Source organism: Ahaetulla prasina, chromosome 2, assembly GCF_028640845.1.
Source record: "Ahaetulla prasina isolate Xishuangbanna chromosome 2, ASM2864084v1, whole genome shotgun sequence".
Classification (NCBI taxonomy): domain Eukaryota; kingdom Metazoa; phylum Chordata; class Lepidosauria; order Squamata; family Colubridae; genus Ahaetulla; species Ahaetulla prasina.
In genome coordinates this window covers 230,290,511-230,311,372 of record NC_080540.1, presented here as the reverse complement: position 1 = coordinate 230,311,372, position 20,862 = coordinate 230,290,511, and the positions used below count along the sequence as shown (strand labels likewise).

Sequence of the window (20,862 nt, the reverse complement as noted above, 5' to 3'; positions counted from 1 at the left end):
AATTACTTTGTCGTTATTATTGTAACTGAAAACAGTTGCTAAATGAGGCATTTGTTAAACAAAAATTATCTATAGTGCACATTTGGAAGCATAGAAAAGTATCCTGGAAGGAGGTATCTTTTCAACTTTGTCTCTTTTTCACAGACACTAATAAAGACAGCCCAAGAAATCAGTGTAGAATTTCAACTTCATTTCGTGCTCAATTATATTACAACAAAATTCTACATTATTCCGTTATGCTATTTTCCTCTTCCCCTGTAGAATTAAATGAAAAAAGTAATTCTCTTATTATACTTTACTCCATCTGTAGACAAATTAGAGGTTAGCTTGAATTGAAATGGCTGTTTTCCTAGTATAATTAATGGTGTAAATAATCCCCACCTTATCAAATTTTGAGAAAGCTGAATACATATCAAAAAAAGATAAACGAAAACCTAATTCAGAAGAGTTTATTTAAAATAGGCATCTTTTCATATAAAGTGGAATTTACATATATGTAATTGATTTCCTTAGTCTGTGCCAGAACTGTTTTCTCCTTTCATTATTCATAAAATATGTTTAATATATTGGTCGCGCGTGAATTCAAAATTTCACTTACACTTAATAATAGAGTGCTATATAAATCATAATTTTATAACAAGGGAAAGGATTTCTGCGCAGTGTTAGAGAAAATGTTTTTCACTCAAAAGTTCCAGCAACTGTAAAAGGAGATGAGCAAAACATCTATATAAGGTAATTATGTATTGAAAAAGACAGCAGAAAACTATGTAAGTTTATTTATTTATTTATTTTGTTAGATTTACAAGACCTCCAAATGCTGTAGTAATTATGGGCAATGTGCAACAAAATAACTATTAAAATGCAAATAACAAACAAAGAAAAATAATCTTCTTAAAACAGTACCAGTAGTCCTCATTTAACGACCATTCATTCAGTGACCATTCAAAGTTATGCTATTTTTCCCTGGCATGTAGTTAGTAGCAGTTGGTTATAGTCAGCAGTTGTTGGGCCCAGTATAGCAGATTCATCACTTTAGCATGATATTTCTTAGTGCTTATGTAAGTGGGAAACAACTCTGTAACTTCTGCATGCCTGCTAATGGGTTTTTATTACATTTTTCTTCTAAAACGTAGGAGACTGTATGTAGGTGTGAGGACTCATTCCTTCTCATTTAGTTCTGTCTTCCAAGGTACAATTGTATCAAAATATTCAGGCAGGCATATTCAACTCAATCATTATTGCTGCCTACACAGCAGAATAGAATTACCATTCTAGTCTGAGAAACTTCATGTGTGAGTAACTTAGGCTGCAAACAGAAGAGGCTATCCTAGTAACATCTCTTATAGTTAAGCAAAGTAGTTTTGCATTTATAATTTACATCTGCAGTAGTTAAATAAACATGAACAATTGTACTACTAGGCCAAATATTTGTTTTGATTGCCTTCAAAGTGAAAAAAATGAAACTACAGCAAAATCCAGACTGCTGGATGTATTATCATTCTTTGTGCTTCCAAGAAGACATTAGAATGTAACTTAGCTTTTTCCTTTTATGCCCAGTAAGACAGACATTATAACAAATTATTCTACTAAGCCATCCATGAATCGTGGACCCAAGCAGCATGCCTATTGCAGCAACACGAGTTCTACAATGTTAGCAGTCTTGGGATTTCATCTAAGGTAGAACACTGAAGAAGAGCAAAGACTTGGAACATTTTAATTGGTATGTAATTGCCTTTTGCAGGCATTACAGGTAGTCTTCAACTTACAACCAGTGGTGAAATCCTACCGGTTCACACCGGTTCAGGCAAACTGATAGTGATACCAGTTAGTCCGAACTGGTATTTCCGACGATTTGCTGTGCCGCGTGATTTAAAATCCTTCTTTCTAGTGAATCTAAATCGCACGGCACAGCTGTTCCCCCCACCCCCCGCTGTTCTACTTACCTTCCCAAGCCTCCTTTTTCCAAATGCAACACGTGTTTGGGGCTTACTGCGCATGCATGTGCGTGCAGTGTGCATTTGATGTGCATTGTGCATGCACACACAGCGTGTGTTTGGCATGCAATGCATGCACGTGCATTTGTCACACACTATGCATGCATGCATGCAGCATGCGTTTGGCATGCACCCCGCATGCGCAGGCAGCAAGCCAGTGGCAAACCGGGGAAGATTTCACCACTGCTTACAACCATTTGTTTAGTGACTGTTGTAAGTTACAACAGCACTTTAAAAAGTAACTTCTGACCATTTTTCACACTTACCATTGTTGCTGCATCCCCATGGTTTTGTGATCAAAATTAAGACGCTTGACAACTGGCATGCATTTATGACAGTTACAATGTCCCAGCGTCATGTGATCACCTTTTGCAATCTTCTGGGACTCAGTGGGGAAGCTAGATTAACTTAACAATCATATTACTAACTTAACAACTGCAGTTATTTACTTAACAACTATGGCAGGAAAGGTCATAAAACGGGGGAAAATTCATTTAACAACTCTCTTGTTTAGCAACAGAAATTTGGGGCTTATTTGTGGTTGTAAGTCAACTCTACTAATAAATACAGCACTACAGTATTAGTATTAGTACACAGTTTTGTATTTGTAGGTTTATATTCTGATGTGTTTATGTATTGTGTTTTTCTGTCTTTATGTTATCTGTAGAATTTTATAAAGTGTATATATATATATGTATGTATGTATGTATGTATGTATACAAATAAAATGTGGAATAACACTGGCCCCAAGACAGCTTTCTGCAGGACCCCTCTCATTAAGCTCTCCAACTCAATATAGAAATATTAACACCAAATCTCTGGGTGAATCTCTAGATTCACCTGTCTGCAGTGCCATTTGAACTATACTTAACAGCTTTCAAAAATGTTCCTATTGTCTACTAAAGTAGTTACCTTGTCAAAGAAGGAGATAAGATTTGTATTACATGTTCTATTTTTGAGAATTTTTTTAATCTATTGTTGACTCTTAGCAATCATAGTACATAAGTCCTTGACTTACGACCACAAAAAGGGCCTCTGGTGGCTCAACAGGCTAATGCAGCCTGTTATTAACAGCAACTGCCTGCAATATTGCAGGTTCAAGTCCCACCAGGCCCAAGGTTGACTCAGCCTTCCATCCTTTATAAGGTAGGTAAAATGAGGACCCAGATTGTTGGGGGGCAATAAGTTGACTTTGGATGAAGACTATTGCCTGACATAGTGTAAGCCGCCCTGAGTCTTCGGAGAAGGGCGGGATATAAATGCAAATAAAAAAAAAAATTGAGCCTAAAATTTATGTTGCTAAGTGAGAAATTTGTTAAGTAAGTTTTGCCCCATTTTACGACTTTTCTTGTCACATTTGTTAACTGAATCACTGCAGTTGTTAAATTAGTAACATGGTGATTAAGTGAATTGGGTTTCCCCACTGACTTTGCATGTCAGAAGGGTACAAAGGTGATCACATGACCCCAGGACACTGCAACCATCATAAATGTGAGTTAGTTGTCAAGCATCCAAGTATAAATCATGTGACCATGGGGATACTGCAATGGTCATAAGTGAAAAATGATCATAAGTCCCTTTTTCAGTGCCATCATAACTTCAAAGGGTCATTAAATGAACTGTTGTAATTAAATGAACTGTTGTAAGTTGAGGACTACCTGTACTGTCTTCAAAATACTTACAAACGGATACTTTTATTATCTTTTTGAACTTCTTTCCAGGTATGCATATTAGGGTTATCAGTAGATAATTACTAGTATCCTTTTTTTAAGAGAGAGAGATGGAGGGAGGGAGGGGAGAAAGAGTGGGGGGATCTAGTTCTCCAAAATTCCTTATTTGTAGTTGACAGAATTGGAATTGATACCCAAAAGGCTCAAGCTATATAAAACAGGTCATCTCAGTGGGTATATTTTCTTTTTTGGCAAAAAAGCCAGACTTCAGTTCCACACCTACTATCTGACTGCTGGAGCCTCTGGAAGCTTCTGGAAGCTGTCCTCAGTGCCCAACCTTCTCAGGGAGACACTGTGGTCAAACTAGTAGGCCTATGCTTCTCTTTTTCAGTTTCCTTCTTGGATTATCCAGGACACAACTAAAGCAGTCCCAGCTCTGAATTATGCCCAAAGCCCAAATGAAATACGCCTTGTTTCATAGCATTTACATAATGCTAAACGTAAAGTAAGAACTGTACAAGTTTATTGTTTTAAAATAATAGATATAAACTTAAAAATGCTTTAAGTAGTCCTAATGGAGTCCTAATATAAGAACAGAACACATTTATTTCTACTGAAAGTGCACATTCCATCGCAAACCGTGGCTGCAGCCCTCAGAGCTATTTCATAATTGCTGCATTGAATATGCGCAGAAGAGTAACAGTAACTATATTTTAGCAATTTAACTTAAATATCCAAGTTAATTCGTATCCATTCCAGTCCCACCCAATTCTTAATCTGTAACGTTCACTTTATAGAATGCAGCCCCCAGGTATCTCATTCAAAAACCAAATGCATCTGTTAGCCCAGAAAAGGTTCTGCCCCGCTGATATACATAATGCAGTTATTTGAATAGACTTTTCTATCCCCAGTTGCAGGTATCTATAAGCCTCATCAGAGTGTATCATTATTGGCGAGTGAATGTTGGTGTTCTTGTTCTCCCCTCCCCTTTTTGCTACTTATTGATTAATTTGATTCTGTATTATGTTTCTTGTTTAAGGGTTCACTGCGTATTTGTTGATTGATACACAATTGTTGCTTAAATGAAATCCTATTGTCATTGGCCCTAGCACAAATACTGGCATTTGTAAAAAACATAGTTTTGGAGATCATTTGTTTGCGTTATTCAGCACATCCTTTTGCGACTCTTGAATGCTACTTTTGTGTTGTTTGCATACAGGAAAATATACTTGCTGGTTGCTATGGGAACCCCATTGATCTTATGTTAAGAAGCTTAATATACTAGATCAGTGTCACTATTCACAACAAAAGTTGATAGTGGCATATAATCTCTATATCCCATGTTTCTGCTTTATTAGATAATTTTTATCTACTGCAGAGTTCTCTGACTCATCTTTAGTGCGGAAATTGTGATTTACTGTATGGTTAGAGACAGTGGTTTCAAAAATTTTTACTACCAGTTCTGTGGGTGTGGTTTGGTGGGTGTGGCATGGCTTGGTGGGCGTGGCTTGGTGGGCATGGCAGGGGAAGGTTACTGCAAAATCCCATTTCCTCCCGATCAGCTGGGACTTGGGAGGCAGAAAATAAATGGGGGCGGGGCCAGTCAGAGTTTTTACTATCAGTTCTCCGAACTACTCAAAATTTCCACTACTGGTTCTCCAAAACTGGTCAGAACCTGCTGAAATCCACCTCTGGTTAGGGAACATTGTATAGGATTTCACTTGTGCTGCATGGGTAGAAGAAATTATACCTGCAATTTTTTCCTATGCACCTTAGAGTCAGATTTTAGAAGATGCTTATACTGAATAAATCTGTATTACAACGTATCCATACTTTGAAATGGATGAATAATGGGAACATAGACTACAGTACTTTTAACCAATATAAATCCTAATGGTATTTTTGCTACAAGTTTGATCACTGCTCCATTAATGGCTTTCTGAAATTTTGGTGTTTTAATTACCCTCAATAGTTGACAAAGAGAAGGAATTATTATGAATTGTGCAAAATATTTTGCATGTTCCATATAGAATTCATATAGCAAATCTGAACAGCAAGATGACTCTGGATCTATTAATTCTTTAATATTTTCTATGTATTATGAATCTGTCTTCCTGTATTGATAAATCAATTTTGTTTGCTCCCAATATCTCTGAATTCAGACTCTGCAAATTTAACATATTGTTTTAATAGCTATCTGTATTTTAGTTGCACAGGTGAAACTTTTTTTTCATTTCAGATTACAGTATTTCGCATGGGGTCAGAAGGACACCAAGATATTGATCTGGCCATCTTGACAGCTTTGTTAAAAGGTAATGTAATTGTTTGCCTCAACAAGCCTATACTAAATCTACACAGCAAACTCTTATAAATAATGGTGTAACCAAAAGGTGGGATCAGTGGTGGGATTAAGCCACTTCGGGAGAAACGGTTGTTAACTTTCTGAGCGGTTTGGTGAACTGGTTGTTGGAAGAAATCATTAGGGCAGAGAACCGGTTGTTAAATTATTTGAATCCCACCACTGGGTGGGATCTACTTATCTTTACTACCGATTCAGAACAGGAGCACGCAAGCACACTTCTGCACATGCACAGATCGTCCATAGTGATGTCTGGATAGGTGGGCGGAGCCTCCCACTGGTTTTACTACCTGTTCACAAGAACCAGAATGAACTGGGGGCAATCCACCACTGGTGTAACCCACATACAATAGAATTTAGAACAGACTAAAACTGGTTTAATAGCAAATCACCTATTTTGCAGGAGCTTCATTGATTGCCAATGCTCTTCTAGGACTCATTCAAGATGATTCAATAAAGATTAACGATTATAAAGATCTATGTGGTCTGGGCTATCTTTAGAGCCTTTTGCTGCAAATATAAGTCCTTTCAGTAGAGAGGACTGGGGCCTATACGACAACCTTCTCAACAGCAGCCCATTCACTTTGGGATACTTAATATCTTAAGATCAGAAAGGACCCCATCTCTTTTTGTTACTCAGAAAACAAGTCTAAACTTGTTGAACTTTTCAAATGGAGAGACCTCAGTAGTGCATAGTAGTTCATATCACTGCAATCTGTGTTCTAATTCTGTAAAGCTTTTACACTTTCTAATTTTTATTGTTTTCAGCTGCCTGGGGTCTAATAAATAAATATAGCATTATAAAATATGTAGGAATCCAAATTTTGCTTTAAAACATCATAGTCTTATAAAGATTCCTTGTTTACATCTATACTTTTCTTCAAAGAGAATGTCAAGGGGAATAGCTTAAAGGATAGATAGCTTTGTTTGAAATCCAGTGAATGATAATCAGAAATGTGATTTTATAGGAAATTTGTACCAAATTCTAAATGAATATAATCCAGGGAAAATATATTCTTCTAGAAGGCATGAATGGATGTTTTGGAACAAGATGAAAGTACAGAAAAGTGCCCACCATGAGTGAGACTTATAATGGTTTGATACATGTCTGGAAAACATTCTTATATCTTCAGTAGTGCCTTAAAACATGACAGAGGTGTGAATATAAATCTGAAATGATGATTTACTTGATGGCTTATGATATATTGAAAAATTAAAAGAAAATCGAATCTGGAAGCTGCATGGAAGAGAGTAAAATGTTATGGAATGCCACAGAAGTATGTATAGTTATTCTAATGGGAAGCTTGGTACAATGGTGAAGTAAAAGTGAAAAAGAAAAAGTAAAAAGAAAAGGTAAAAGGTTTTACCAAATGAGTGTTATTGGTAACGTTAATATTGCTCCTTCTGAAGTTGCATCTATACATTTAGACATTCTTAATTCAATTTATGTTACATTTCAAAAAAAGATATAATTAGAGAGTTTTTGTTAAAATCTGGGGCGGGGGTGGTGTTTCTGGAAAGGATGTAGAACGCAGCTGTTTCACAAGAGGTTTGTTATTTTAGTTGCTGTTTTTTCCCCCTAGTCCTTTCATCAGTATGATTTGTAGGACAATCCAAATTTTTCTACTGTATGAAATGTTGGAAAAAGCACAGTGGATGATATACAAATATGTCCATTTCCATAAGTGCTACATCATCCATGTTGTGTTCATTGAAGCATATTGCTTTGATTACCTGACTCTGATGTTTTTGGTTTCTTCTAGCTTGTTAATGTTTCGTGACTCATGCTCACGAAGCATTTGTCCTGCAGCTCTGGACCAACATGGCTACTATTATCTAGCCTGATGCATAGGGCAATGTATGTCAACCATGAAATGGTTATAATTCAATTTCATTTGATTTGAAACAAAAATGCTGGAGTATGCTTAGTAACATGTTATATTGAGAGATGTGCAGTTTGTAAATGCCATTTCTGTGCAAGGTGTTTGGAGCAGCAAATAGAACATTTCCACACACGCACACACACACACACACACACACACACATACACACACACACCTGAAAGAGGCCAACTAGAAAACAGATTTGTTGATACATTGGGCGTAAGGTGTTCTTGAAGATTTGCTTGCTTTGTTGTTGTTGTATTAATTTATTTAAATAGCTTATTTTATCCATAGAATTTGGATTTCCGGGGGATACTATGAAATATACCCACATGCATACACTTTGTCTGTGTATACAAAGACAAAGGCTTCCACGTGATCCACATTTTTAACGTATTAATGAAGCAGTGTTTTGCTGCAGTGACACAAGTTCTTCCTGTCATGGTGCAAGCTCCATCACAATACAACTACAAGAAATTGTTGAGATTGTCACAAAGGTGTTTTTCAGGAGGCAACTGGACTTTCTTGTTTTTTCTTTGAAGATGTTTTACTTGTCATCGAAGAAGCTTCTTCAGCTCTGACTGGATGGTGAGGAATGGAAGGATTTATATTCCTTGCAAATAGATGGTCATCTGCATCCTTTTAGAGGGTCATTAAAACATTTGGAGGTTTATCTGTTTCCTCAGGGTCACCTGAATAGTGCAAATGGTTCCTGTTGTCTGCAATTTTTTTTCCTGGAAATCTGTTCATATTCCCACACCATTCGAAGGGTGTTCATCCCAAATTGCACAACTAAAAGTCTGTAGAGATTCTCACCCATTCACGTCATAGTTGTCCCAAACAGGACTTTCTTGTTTTTTCTTTGAAAACATTTCACTTCTCATCCAAGAAGCTTCTTCAGCTCTGACTGGATGGTGGCATTAGCACCACTCAGGTGATCCTGAGGATACCTGCTTCAATGACCCTCTAAAAGGATGCAGCTGACCAGCTGTCTGCAAGGAATATAAATCCTTCCATTCCTCACCATCCAGTCAGAGCTGAAGAAGCTTTTTGGATGAGAAGCAAAATGTCTTCAAAGAAAAAACAAGGAAGTCCAGTTGCCTCCTGAAAAAAGCACCTTTGGGACAACCATGACCTGGATGACTAAGAATCTCTACAAACTTTTTGAAATTGTGTAACATCAACAAAATGCTGCTTCTATCATTTGGTTTCCTTTGATCCTTGCTAAGGTTGCTTCTGTGCACAGAAATAAATATATATTCTTGCTATGTATCGAATAGATTCCAGAAAAAAGTTAGTAAGCATTTGTTTAGGATGATGTTTTCAAATTTTTAACTGAACCCAAATAAATTTGACCCCAAAGAATCTAGATAACAAGAGTTTCCAGAACGTTTTTCCTCCATACTTTTGCAAAACAAGAACATTTTATTATTATCTGTTGCCCTCCACCTAGCTGGAATGCCAGGACACAAAGGAGAGATCAGTTTAACTATATCTGTACAATCTGGACATTTAATGGAAACATGCAGCAACAGAGATATTGCTGTGCTCCGATATAACATTGGCATGATGCAAATCCACTGGAGAGTCACAAGACAGCTTTCTAACTCAGACAGACAAGAAGGGAGTATCCTAGCAACAACACAAAAACCACGTGATGAATCTCAGAACCATTTCTCTGCCTTGATCAGGTTTTACTCCCCTTGAAATGGGAATGTAAAATAGAGAATTCACCTCCTGCCCAACAGTGTTTGCAGTAGGTTGATTAATATGAAGAGACAAAATAATGTAGAAATGATATGTATAAAATCATGCTGCATCAACTGTAACCCAGAAATCTTAAATCAGATTAGTATGTTCAAATTATATATATAAAAAAAAACCTGTTCCCTTCATTTTTTAATAAGAAGGTTCCAAGACTTCCCCCCCCCCCACAATTTAGAGACCCAGGCAAGGAAGGGGAAGAAGAAAAGAGAGGCTGATACTACTGTTTGATCCAGAGCTTTAGAAAATTGCTTCCCAGAATATAAAATGCACTTATTTGTGTTCGCACATTAAGTTAACCATTTGGGCTTTTTTGTTTTGGCTTGGCATGATATACTAACCTAGCCATTACATGTACTAACTATGCTTTATTCTTTTCCAAAAAACCATTATTTAAAAAACAGTGCTTTGGCATCACATATGAAACCAGTAATTGTTTAATTCAGCTGATATTTTTATTATAGCTTCCTTTTTATATTAAAGATAATCAGATTTCATAAAGATTCATAGAGAGCATTAAACACATAAAATATTATTCTCAGCAGGTTCACAGGCAAATACCCACTGATTCAGAGTTGGGTATTTCAGATAAAACGTAAACATACATGACTGCTAAAGTATACAAAATGAGACTTGTAAGATTAAAATCTGTATAGAATTGCCACAGATTTTATTATACAATACTATTTTCTCATTTTTTTAATAATTTAGCTGCCCTGGACAATTCAGGCTACCACTTTAGGATGTTTTCTTCCTTGTTACAAAATCTGTTGATCTAATTTTTTAAAATGTGTTACATTATATCTAATATATTCATTCATTCACATGCTTTGTGGTGCAGCAATCTAATCCAAACCTTTGATAAAGGCCATTGAAGAGCTACAGTTGCATTGGAAATCTCATTATAGCTCAGTGACTGATATTGTATCTGCATCAATACTCATGTCACTTTTCATTTTACTTTACTTTTGAATCTTTCATTGACCTGAAATAATATTATACATTTCTTACATGCTTCTTCTTCCTGAATTACAGAATACACTTTGTTTCTTTATGCCGATACCGTTCAGTTACTCTCTTGTATGCATATATATGTTAAGTTCCAAATATATATAATACAGTTTATGAAATTAAAATAAAGCTCTAAAAGATTGTGTTTTTCTGAAAAGTTTTTGTGAGACAAATTCTGTAAGACAAATTTTTTGCTTTGTTAAAAAAATCCCAGCAAATTATCTTCCTAAAAAAAACCAATCACATATATAGTCCTAGTTTAGCAACCATTTGCAATTACGATAGTGATGAAAAAAAACACCAATCCTTCCTTTTGTGACCTTCACGGGTCTGTTAAAGCAAAGGAAAACTGAAGTCAGATCCTAAGCACATTTGCAATTTGAGTCAGCCACCATTTCTCTTAACAACCGATCTCAGTTATAAAACAATTTTTTTTATAATGCCCAGAAATTGTTCCAGTTTCCACTGATTGCATCTATTCTTGCTTTTAATTTTTAAAACAGAAGCAATTGTATCCTTTAGTTTTCTGTATCCTTGGTTAGTTTTCTGCACAGGTAGTCCTCCATTTACAACAGTTCGTTTAGTGACTGTTTGAAGTTACAACAGCACTGAAAAAAGTGACTCATGTTTTTACACCTATAATCATCGCAGCATCCCCATGGTCAAGTGATCAAAATTCAGATGCTTGGCAACTGACGGTTGCAGTGTCCTGGGGTCATGTGAACCCCTTTTGTGACCTTCTGACAAGCAAAGTCAATGGGAAAGCCAGATTCACTTAACAGTCGTGTTACTAACTTAACAATTGCAGTGATTTACTTAACAACTGTGGCAAGAAAGGTCATAAAATGGGGCAAAACTAATTTAACAACTGTCTCACTTAGCAACAGAAATTTTGGCTCAATTGTGGTTGTAAGTCGAGGACTACCTATATTGTGTTTTAAAAGGAATGGAACTGCTAGGAAAGAGATTGGCAGCATAGGAACCCAGATCCCAGGCTTGGGAGGACTGTCATGTCAGCATAGTCAACTGCCTCCAGGGGCCTTGAAAAGGACCGCAAAAATGGCCACTCACGCGATCATTGGAAAGGCAGAAAATAACCTACAATTTAAAATGTTATATAAGCTTTGTTCTCTGTATGGACAATAGACAATTTTTTCAATTATATAAAATAACTAAACAAACTAAGTTATGTCCTTCCTTCTGACTAAGCAAACTCCTGTGTTTAGTATCTGAGAGGAATGTATAAAGGAGACCTCTGAGAGATTCTTTTAACATTAGATTAATTTAGCAAGCAGAATTAATACAAGCTTCTATACCACATCTCAGTTGTAAGACAGTTCTGCTTCTGTTAACCCGCTTTTTGAGAAAGGGGTTCCAGATTTTTTTTTCATAAATCTGCATGTATAAACCCTAGCTTATCAAAGTTAGAAAAAAATGGAATTTCTTAGTTACTATTGCCTTGTTATAATGAGACCTTTAATTTATAATCTTAATTTTCCAAAATATTCAGGCATCCTGGTTTATTTAAATATCTTGAACTAGACTGCTAACTTTGAGCAAGAAAATTGTATAAATATCATTGTAATAACTCTCATTTGGACCATATCAGGGGTGAAATGTAAATTTTTTTACTACCGGTTCTGTGGGCGTGGCCAACTTTTTTTTTCTTTTAAAAGCATTTTTTCTATAACCTCTTCGGTCGAAGAGGTTGTTAAAAAATGCTTTTAAAACCCTCTGATGATCAGGCAACTCAGCTGGGATCACCAGAGGAGCATTTTAAAAGCTTTTAAAGGGTTCTGACAATCCCAGCTGAGTTGCCTAATTACCAGAACCTTTTAAAAGCATTTTTTCTACAACCTCTTCAACTGAAGAGGTTGTTAAAAAATGCTTTTAAAAGCCTCTGATGATCAGGCAACTCAGCTGGGATCACCAGAGGAGCATTTTAAAAGCTTTTAAAGGATTCTGACGATCCCAGCTGAGTTGCCTGATTTCCAGAACCTTTTAAAAACATTTTTTACAACCTCTTCGGCCGAAGAGGTTGTAAAAAAATGCTTTTAAAAGCCTTTGATGATCAGGCAACTTAGCTGGGATCACCAGAGGAGCCTTTTAAAAGCTTTTTTTTTTTACAAAAAAAATCCTTTTAAAAAATGCTTTTAAAGGGTTCTGACAATCCCAGCTGAGTTGCCTGATCGCCAGAACCTTTTAAAAGCATTTTTTTGACTGAAGAAAAAATACTTTTAAAAGTAAAAAAAAAAACCTTTGAAAATTACATGGCTCAGCAGGCGGGAGGGCAGGGATTTTTGCTACTGGTTCTCCGAACCACCTGTCACCATTGCTACCGGATCAGACGATCCGGTCCGAACCGGGAGCATTTTACCCCTGGACCATATGTCTACTTTCTTTCCTTTTATTTCTCATGAGGGTCTGTTTTGCCACTGACTGTGTTGAATTAATTAAATATTCATATTCTTCTCAATTTCTACAGGAGCAAATGCCTCTGCTCCAGATCAACTGAGTTTGGCATTAGCTTGGAACAGGGTAGACATTGCTCGCAGCCAGATTTTTATTTATGGACAACAGTGGCCGGTACAGTATTTATATAGTTATCAAATACTTTTCCAGTTGAGCATGGTTATTTTCATGGGGGAGAAGAAGGAGGGAGAGAGAGAGAAAGAGAGAGATTTTGGAACATAATGTAATCATAATACATTACATTGTCATGTAATCATAATAAAGATGTCTGTAATTTTTCTTGTAGGAAATAGTGTCATCTAGTGGAGCTGTTTAAAATACAGCATAACCAATTGTTCTTTATTTTGTAGAAAAAATCTAAGGACAACTATATTTATTGTGGCTTATTCTGCCACTTGAGATGTCTGAAATGTCATATTATGCACTTTTGTTCTCTCTCGATATATATTTTGAGAGGCTCTGTTCCAGTTCAGCAACTCCAGATAACGAAACCTCAAATAACAAGGTTGAAAAAATGTTCTGGCCCACCTGTAATTTTGCACATGTGTAAAGATGCCGCAGATATACAAATACAATAAGTAATGGAGTGGATGCAATTCAAATATAGAATCTTCAGTTGTTCAGAAAATTCCACAATTTCCATCTCAGCTTCTGTGTCAGAAAGAAAAAGCTAAAAATTTGGGAGGGATGAATAACATTTCTGAGTGTTATGGAAAAGAAATATAATGACTTCAGATAAGAAAATTAATGGAAAGTTGTTGAGTAGGTTGGGATAGATGGACCTGGTGGAGGATTAATGGCGGAAAGGGCAATTATCTTCAGTAAGAAGGCTAGCTGTATATGTGATCATTTCCACATAAGCTGGAATTCAGAACTGTCCAATGGAACCGTTGTTATGTGTGAAGGCTCTCTGCCACAGACAATCATGTTGTAATATGGAGACCATAATTTCACTTATGTCACCAGCACAACTAGGAAAAGGCAAGTGCTCTTCACTGCTTCTTCCATTTTGACTGAATACTGAACAGAGCCACAGATAAACAAGTATTGTTTCATATTCATTAATATAATGAATTCCTAAATGAAATTTTTCAACTCTTGAGAACTTTTGATAAAGTCCATGGTAAATCTGGCATACTTAAATTTCCAAAACCATTCCGCAAAGTTTGACCAAGAGAATATATCCTCTCACAATTGATAAAACTGAAGAACAGAAAATGGAGGATACTGAACAATTCTTCCAGTGGAGAAATGCAAGCTTTAAGAGTCACTCAGTATTTTGTACTGGGGTTAGTGTGTTTAATGATAAATGATACCAGTTGGTAAAAAGTGACAGGAGACATCCACCCCAAGAGAATAGAAGTAAAAGAAGCTTACAACATCCCAAAATTGTATTGAAAAATAATGCTGTGTGAAACCCATTTTTTAAATGATAGGAAAATGAAAAATATTTCTCTTTTTGTATGAACTTTCTCCATTGATCACAAGATCTCCCTGATTAAGCTATTTCCTTTTTAGGTGGGGTCCCTTGAACAGGCAATGTTGGATGCCTTGGTGTTAGACAGAGTGGATTTTGTGAAGTTACTCATAGAAAATGGAGTAAGCATGCATCGTTTTCTCACCATCTCCAGACTAGAAGAGCTGTATAATACGGTAGGGGCCCTATTTGTTTGTTTAATTCCCTTCAAACCCTAGCATGAAGCCCAGAAATTCATCCAATTTCTTCATTCCCGAAATAATGCTTGCCTTTATTAAAGTGTTCCTGTAACAAAATCTCATCATGTTTTGCCTGCTTATTCTTTTATTAAACCCTAATTCAACTGTATACTTACTATACTTTAAAAAAATGCATCTGTACCCTTTTATAGTTTGGATTCTGTTAAAAATAATTTGCTCCCAAGATGAATTGTGTTTTGTTTTTTTTTAAATGCCATTTTCAAAACATCACTGAATTGGCTAGTCTAAAGCAGACCATTTCAAATGTGCGATTTGGTTCCTATTATTTCTCAGGGAACACCAGCTGCCTTGTCAAAAAAATAAAACCTTCACTTACCAGCAGGCTATAACTCATGTATTTCACTTAAAAGATGAGCAAAAATTCAATAAACAGCCATTTTTCTCATACAGCCAGAAAAAGTAATGCTGCTTATTGAATTTTTGCTTGATTTTCATTTACTAATAGTGGGGAATAATAATGGTAATCTTAAGTCTATCTCAGACTGCATGGGCGGTATAATATTAAGGACATATGGTAATTATTCTAATTCTGCAGAGGTCAGTATACCTTGCCTCCTGCTCTGTTTTCTTAATCATTCCCCAACATTAACTCATTTTTAAAAATCAAGAATTGCATGATTTGGTAATCTCTATATAAGACACACATAATACATCATGCTTAAGTTTCATGAGATAGTTAAAGACCATTAGTACTATTTGTCCATGACTCAACTTTTACCTAGTAGTAAATGTTTGAAGAACTACAGCTTAGTACCTTTTGATCCATATTAACAAGTTGGATTAAGTCTACTTCTATCCCATTTGGAGCATCTTTCAAAAAATTAATATACTGCAACTAAGTCTTTTCATATGGAAGGAGAACACTTGAATCAAAAGAAGAGAATATTTGTAGCTAGGTAACATGAGTGCAAGAAGGGAGTGGGGTTTGCTCTCTGTATATACAGCGAGCAAACCCAATTCCCTACTAGCACTGATAATGTTACCTAGTTGGGTAATGACACATTTGCAAGAAAATAACAAAGCTCAACCCTAAACTACAAATATTCTCTTCTTTTGATTCAAGTGTTTTGTTAGCCATTAAGAAACTACATAAGTGTCACATTCAGTACTTTGGGTGTTATGAGCTTTTTAGTTGGACACTCTGTCCTTTAATCCAAATAGCTTCTTCAGATATATCAGAACTATTAAGCTGTTTGTTGTGATCCTTTTCAGAGACATGGGCCATCCAACACTTTGTATCACCTTGTCAGAGATGTCAAAAAGGTAAGAGTCCGAAGGTGGACAGTAACATGAAGGTAATACTGTAGCTGCTTCTTGTCATTAGAGACAGCCTCTGTTTTGCATGGGCTACCAACAAGAGCTTTCTTCCACTTTCTGCCATTGCAGTTGTGCAATATGTGTTCGTAATGATTCTCAGGCTTGTGTACAGTACAGTTAACTATTTAGTGGCTGCTAGTGGTTACTTTAGATGCTTTAGGTATACTGCTTCTGCTAGTGGACTGTAGGTGTTTTTCATGTGACGTGGATTTACGCAATAGATGTATTTTAATAGCCATCAGTGTTATGAATGCTGACTTCCATATTGTGGGCCAGTGTTGGACATTGCAATATATATTATTGTTGTGCTGGACCTTGAATCATTGCATTATTTTCAGCTTCGTTAAGTGCTATTTTTTTTATAAAGCCCCTTATCTTTTTGAAGTAGCAAGTTTAAAAAGAAGGCAGCTTAGATATAACTCAGTTTGTGTGACTGAAGCTATTTAAAGGAACTGGTGGAAAGAGATTGTGCTTTTTATCAATATGTCTTGGATCCTATTCAATCATATTCCATCTCTTGCATGATTAGCAGCAGAGTGAAGAAGAAAGTGAAAAGAAACTTGTTGGCCCTACAGGTTTTGGTTGCAATTCTTACAGCTTCTTCATGCCTTTATGCTGGACACTGATTTTCTTCATGGAGATACAATGATATAAATTAACCCCCAACTTTAAATTGGTATAAGAAAGTCTCAACTGTATCTGTCCATAAGAATAATGTGAGACAAACCAGAGCATAACATTAGCTAAATAAAACCTCATCCCCCAAATTTTCTTTTTGCTGGCAAAACTATAAATTGATTATTTATAAATTGGGAGGAAGGGGGAAATAGATACTAAAACAGGTGAACATAATATCGATTACTTAGTGGGTGCATATGTACTTGATCACGATCTTATAATCATCTGGAGCTTGAAACTCATGCATAAAATCCAAAGACCATCAGATAGAAATTTACATATTTGTAGATTTCAGTTTTAAGGCAATTTCGCTGTAAAACATAAATTTCCAGAGAATGAGAAAAATATAGATTTAAAATCGGTTGCCCTTTAAATGTTTGTAAAACAAAAATGCAGAGACAGAGTTTCCAACAAAATGTTTAAAGAATTTTAAATCGTAAGTAACTCAGAAATTTGAGGAAAAAAATGAAATGTTTGAATATGCTTGGAAGCAGGAGAAAAACTTTTTGAGAACTTATTTTACACTTGTTACTTCATTTAATTTTGGAGAACCAGGCCAAAATGTGTAACAATTTTTTCAATAACAGAGCTAAACGTCTATTGGGACAATAACAGAACTTTTTACAACTAAAAATGTCATGAATATTCAGCAGTGTTGCCTAATTTAAAATCAGGGATTAATTTAATTCAAGCTTTTTGCTTCCCTGTTCATTTTGTATGAATATCACATATATGCGTGCACACAGACACACACACACACATACAGAGAGACACACACAAACACAAACACACACACATCTTCACTTCATAAATAATGAAGAACTAAAATGTTATGCTACAAGATATTAGATGATTCCTGTAGACCTGTAGCTGATAACATTTCTTTCTCTTCAGTTTCTGAATCTATCAACAAATCTGACAGCAACTTAAATGAAATGGCATTCTAGAAAATAACCTCTTAATGCAACATATCATTATGTTGACAGCACAATGTTTCACTGCCCATGACAGAGACAGATGACTGTTTAAAGCAACTTATCTCATTCCGATGAATGTTTATTTCCCATAGCTTAACATCAGTTTTATTGTAACCCTTTAAGATCAAATAAATATTTGTTAAAATGAAGCACTTTGTAAGTATTGCCCAGAGAAATAAATTATACTCACTTTATTCTGCTGAAGAGCAGTTTAATATTAAGACTGAAAAATAATTTTAATATGTACATTCCAGGCACCTTTATGTTACTTGAAAATTAAACAGCTAAATATAAAGCAGAATGTGAGCACATTTAAAACTGCATATGAAAAATTCCAAAAAAAGCTCTTGTGGTTATGTAGCAGTTATATATTTCAAGTAACAAAATCCAGGTTTTTTCAATAGTATAAAAGTGCAGCATGAGCAGAACCTTATATTGGAGATAGTCTTTGCTATCCAATTATGTTAAGGAAAATCATTTCTAATTGTAAAGGGTGCAAGGAGAACACCGTTCAAGTAACCATAAAAATAATTTTGCTTGCATGCAGGAAAAGGGAAATTAGTAAAAACAGCAAAATTATGCACTTTTCCTCCTATTAAAAGACTTTAAAAGTGATAACTATGAAAGATCATGGCTAACTCTTGAATTCCAGTTCTAAATAAATGCATGCTCTAATGAGTTTATGGAAAAGAATGGACAATGTGACCTTTTCACCTCTTTCATTCAGTTAATAAAGGCCATTTTTCCTATGTTTGAAATCAAGGGCACTGACAACAAGTCATTAGTCAGAAAAGTGTTTGGCCTATAATGACTACTTTTTTGCCAAATTTGATGTTTAATGATTACTCAAATAACAAAAGGAAGATACGTTGGGAACTTTGATGGCTAAAGAGTGCCCTCTAACGTTTATATAGTAAACATTTCTACCCTTTTCCCCTCATCTCTCTTACTAGGTATATATTTAGTAAGATACCTTTGTGATTAATTCATGATCAGTAGGCATTATGATTATGCTCAAAATTAAGCATCTGTAGAAAAGGTGTCACTTTCTGGATTTCTAACAATTTATTCTTTAGTCCTAAGCATGTCAATTTAAAAGGAGAGAGCCATTTGAGTAGAAATTGCTTTTCAAACAAAGCAATAAAGTTCTTAAAATAATGAAATGTCATTACAATCAACATCATCAGGCTATACTTTAAAAGGCTTTAGAAGAAGGAATTATTCTTGGGTTTTTCTAGAAGAAACAAAACTACAACTAAGCCTTACAATCTGAGTCATAAAAATATCATAGAAATATTTCACTTTTATTTGGGTATTCAGACATTACTTGAATAGGTTTGAATACCTTCTAATTTAGAAAAAAAACCAGAAGAATGATTCTCAGTTTGCAGCTAGCAGATTGATACCTGAGTAGAATAAAATTTAGTAAAAATACCAATAGATTGTGTAATCATTTAAAATATTTGGAATCAAAAACTTTGTTTTATGTTCATGTTATTTTAATTGGCAATTGACCAGATTATATAAATTTGATCTGTTCAAATGTCTTTAGAACCAGTAAGATTAATAGTTCATAATATAAATCCTAAACAAGTAATATAGGCACGATTACAGTAATCTCAAAATGGCATTTTTTGTTTGTTTACTAGGCATATGAAGTGCGGGCTACATCAACTATACTATCATTCTTAAAGCAATATATTTATTTAGAGAGGACAAATAAGCAAGTGCAAGATTTTGTATATACAACAGGCCTATGCTTTCTATATATGGGGGTGGGTGGGTTGTAAACTGTTTTTGCATTGCAGTAATAACATAGAAACATGTCCTTTTTGATATTAGGAGAATTGAAAGTCAGTGGAGCAAGATCTGAGAAATGGCTTATGAGGTAAATTCATTATTTGGCCCACTCAGTGCTAAGTAATGAGGTAACAGATGAATTTTGGCACTAAATGATAGATGGTATATGAAAATAATTAGATATAACTTAAATCAACTTTTATTTAAATAAGGACACATTGGAATCTCAAAAAAAAAAGAATGAGGACAAATTCACTGTCATATAGATTTGTCTCTAAAAAGTTAAAATAAATTCTTCTGCACATACTTTTCCTAGATATCAGATATTATTTCACAGTGATTACAGCCAAATATATTTACTTTTTGGAAGATGCAGGACCACATAGCAAAAAAGTCAGTAACCAAAACTTCAAGTGAAAGAATTTTAATTCTGCAGCCTGGTAGATATCAGAATTTTTCACTTTTTAATTGTCAACCATGTGTATGAAGACAGTTTTGGTGTTTTAGGAAATAAAAGTGAAAGTATTAGTTAAAGAATCACAGGAAGGAGACTTCTGCTAAATATTTAATGTCGATCGAAAGGTCGGCAGCTCGGCGGTTCGAATCCCTAGTGCTGCCGTGTAACGGAGTGAGCTCCCGTTACTTGTCCCAGCTTCTGCCAACCTAGCAGTTTTGAAAGCACCTAAAAAATGCAAGTAGAAAAAATAGGGACCACCATGGTGGGAAGGTAACAGCGTTCCGTGCGCCTTTGGCGTTGAGTCATGCCGACCACATGACCACGGAGACGTCTTCGGACAGCGCTGGCTCTTCAGCTTTGAAACGGAGATGAGCACTGCCCCCTAGAGTTGGGAACGACTAGCACATATGTGCAAGGGAAACCTTTATCTTTACCTTTTTTATTTAATATTTATTTAATATTAATTAATTAATATTAATAAATATTTAATATTCAATAAAAAACAAAACTTCTGATTAAAGCATTCAGCATCTATTTATGATAAAGTTGACTTCCTGTCCCAGGAGTAAGTTTGGAAAAGACATTCTTAGAAGCGTGATAGAAGCAGGAAGACACCCAACCTGAGCATAAACATGTACCTCAGGATATAAGACTGTTGTATGGCTTATTTGAGACACCACCGGGTTCCAGCAAATACGTAGGGTTTCTGTAAAATGCTTTGCCTTCATGCTTTCCTTGTTCTG

General features: G+C 35.4%; 1 protein-coding gene across 1 annotated transcript in view; it reads left to right on the top strand.

Moving 5' to 3' along the window:
• TRPM3 (transient receptor potential cation channel subfamily M member 3) overlaps positions 1-20,862 on the top strand; it is a 131,983-nt gene that overhangs the window by 63,177 nt on the left and 47,944 nt on the right. The window contains exons 9-12 of the mRNA XM_058168060.1: positions 5,904-5,976; positions 13,167-13,267; positions 14,672-14,806; positions 16,103-16,153. Coding sequence (XP_058024043.1) covers positions 5,904-5,976; positions 13,167-13,267; positions 14,672-14,806; positions 16,103-16,153 — 360 coding nt within the window. The remainder of the gene's footprint in view (positions 1-5,903; positions 5,977-13,166; positions 13,268-14,671; positions 14,807-16,102; positions 16,154-20,862) is intronic.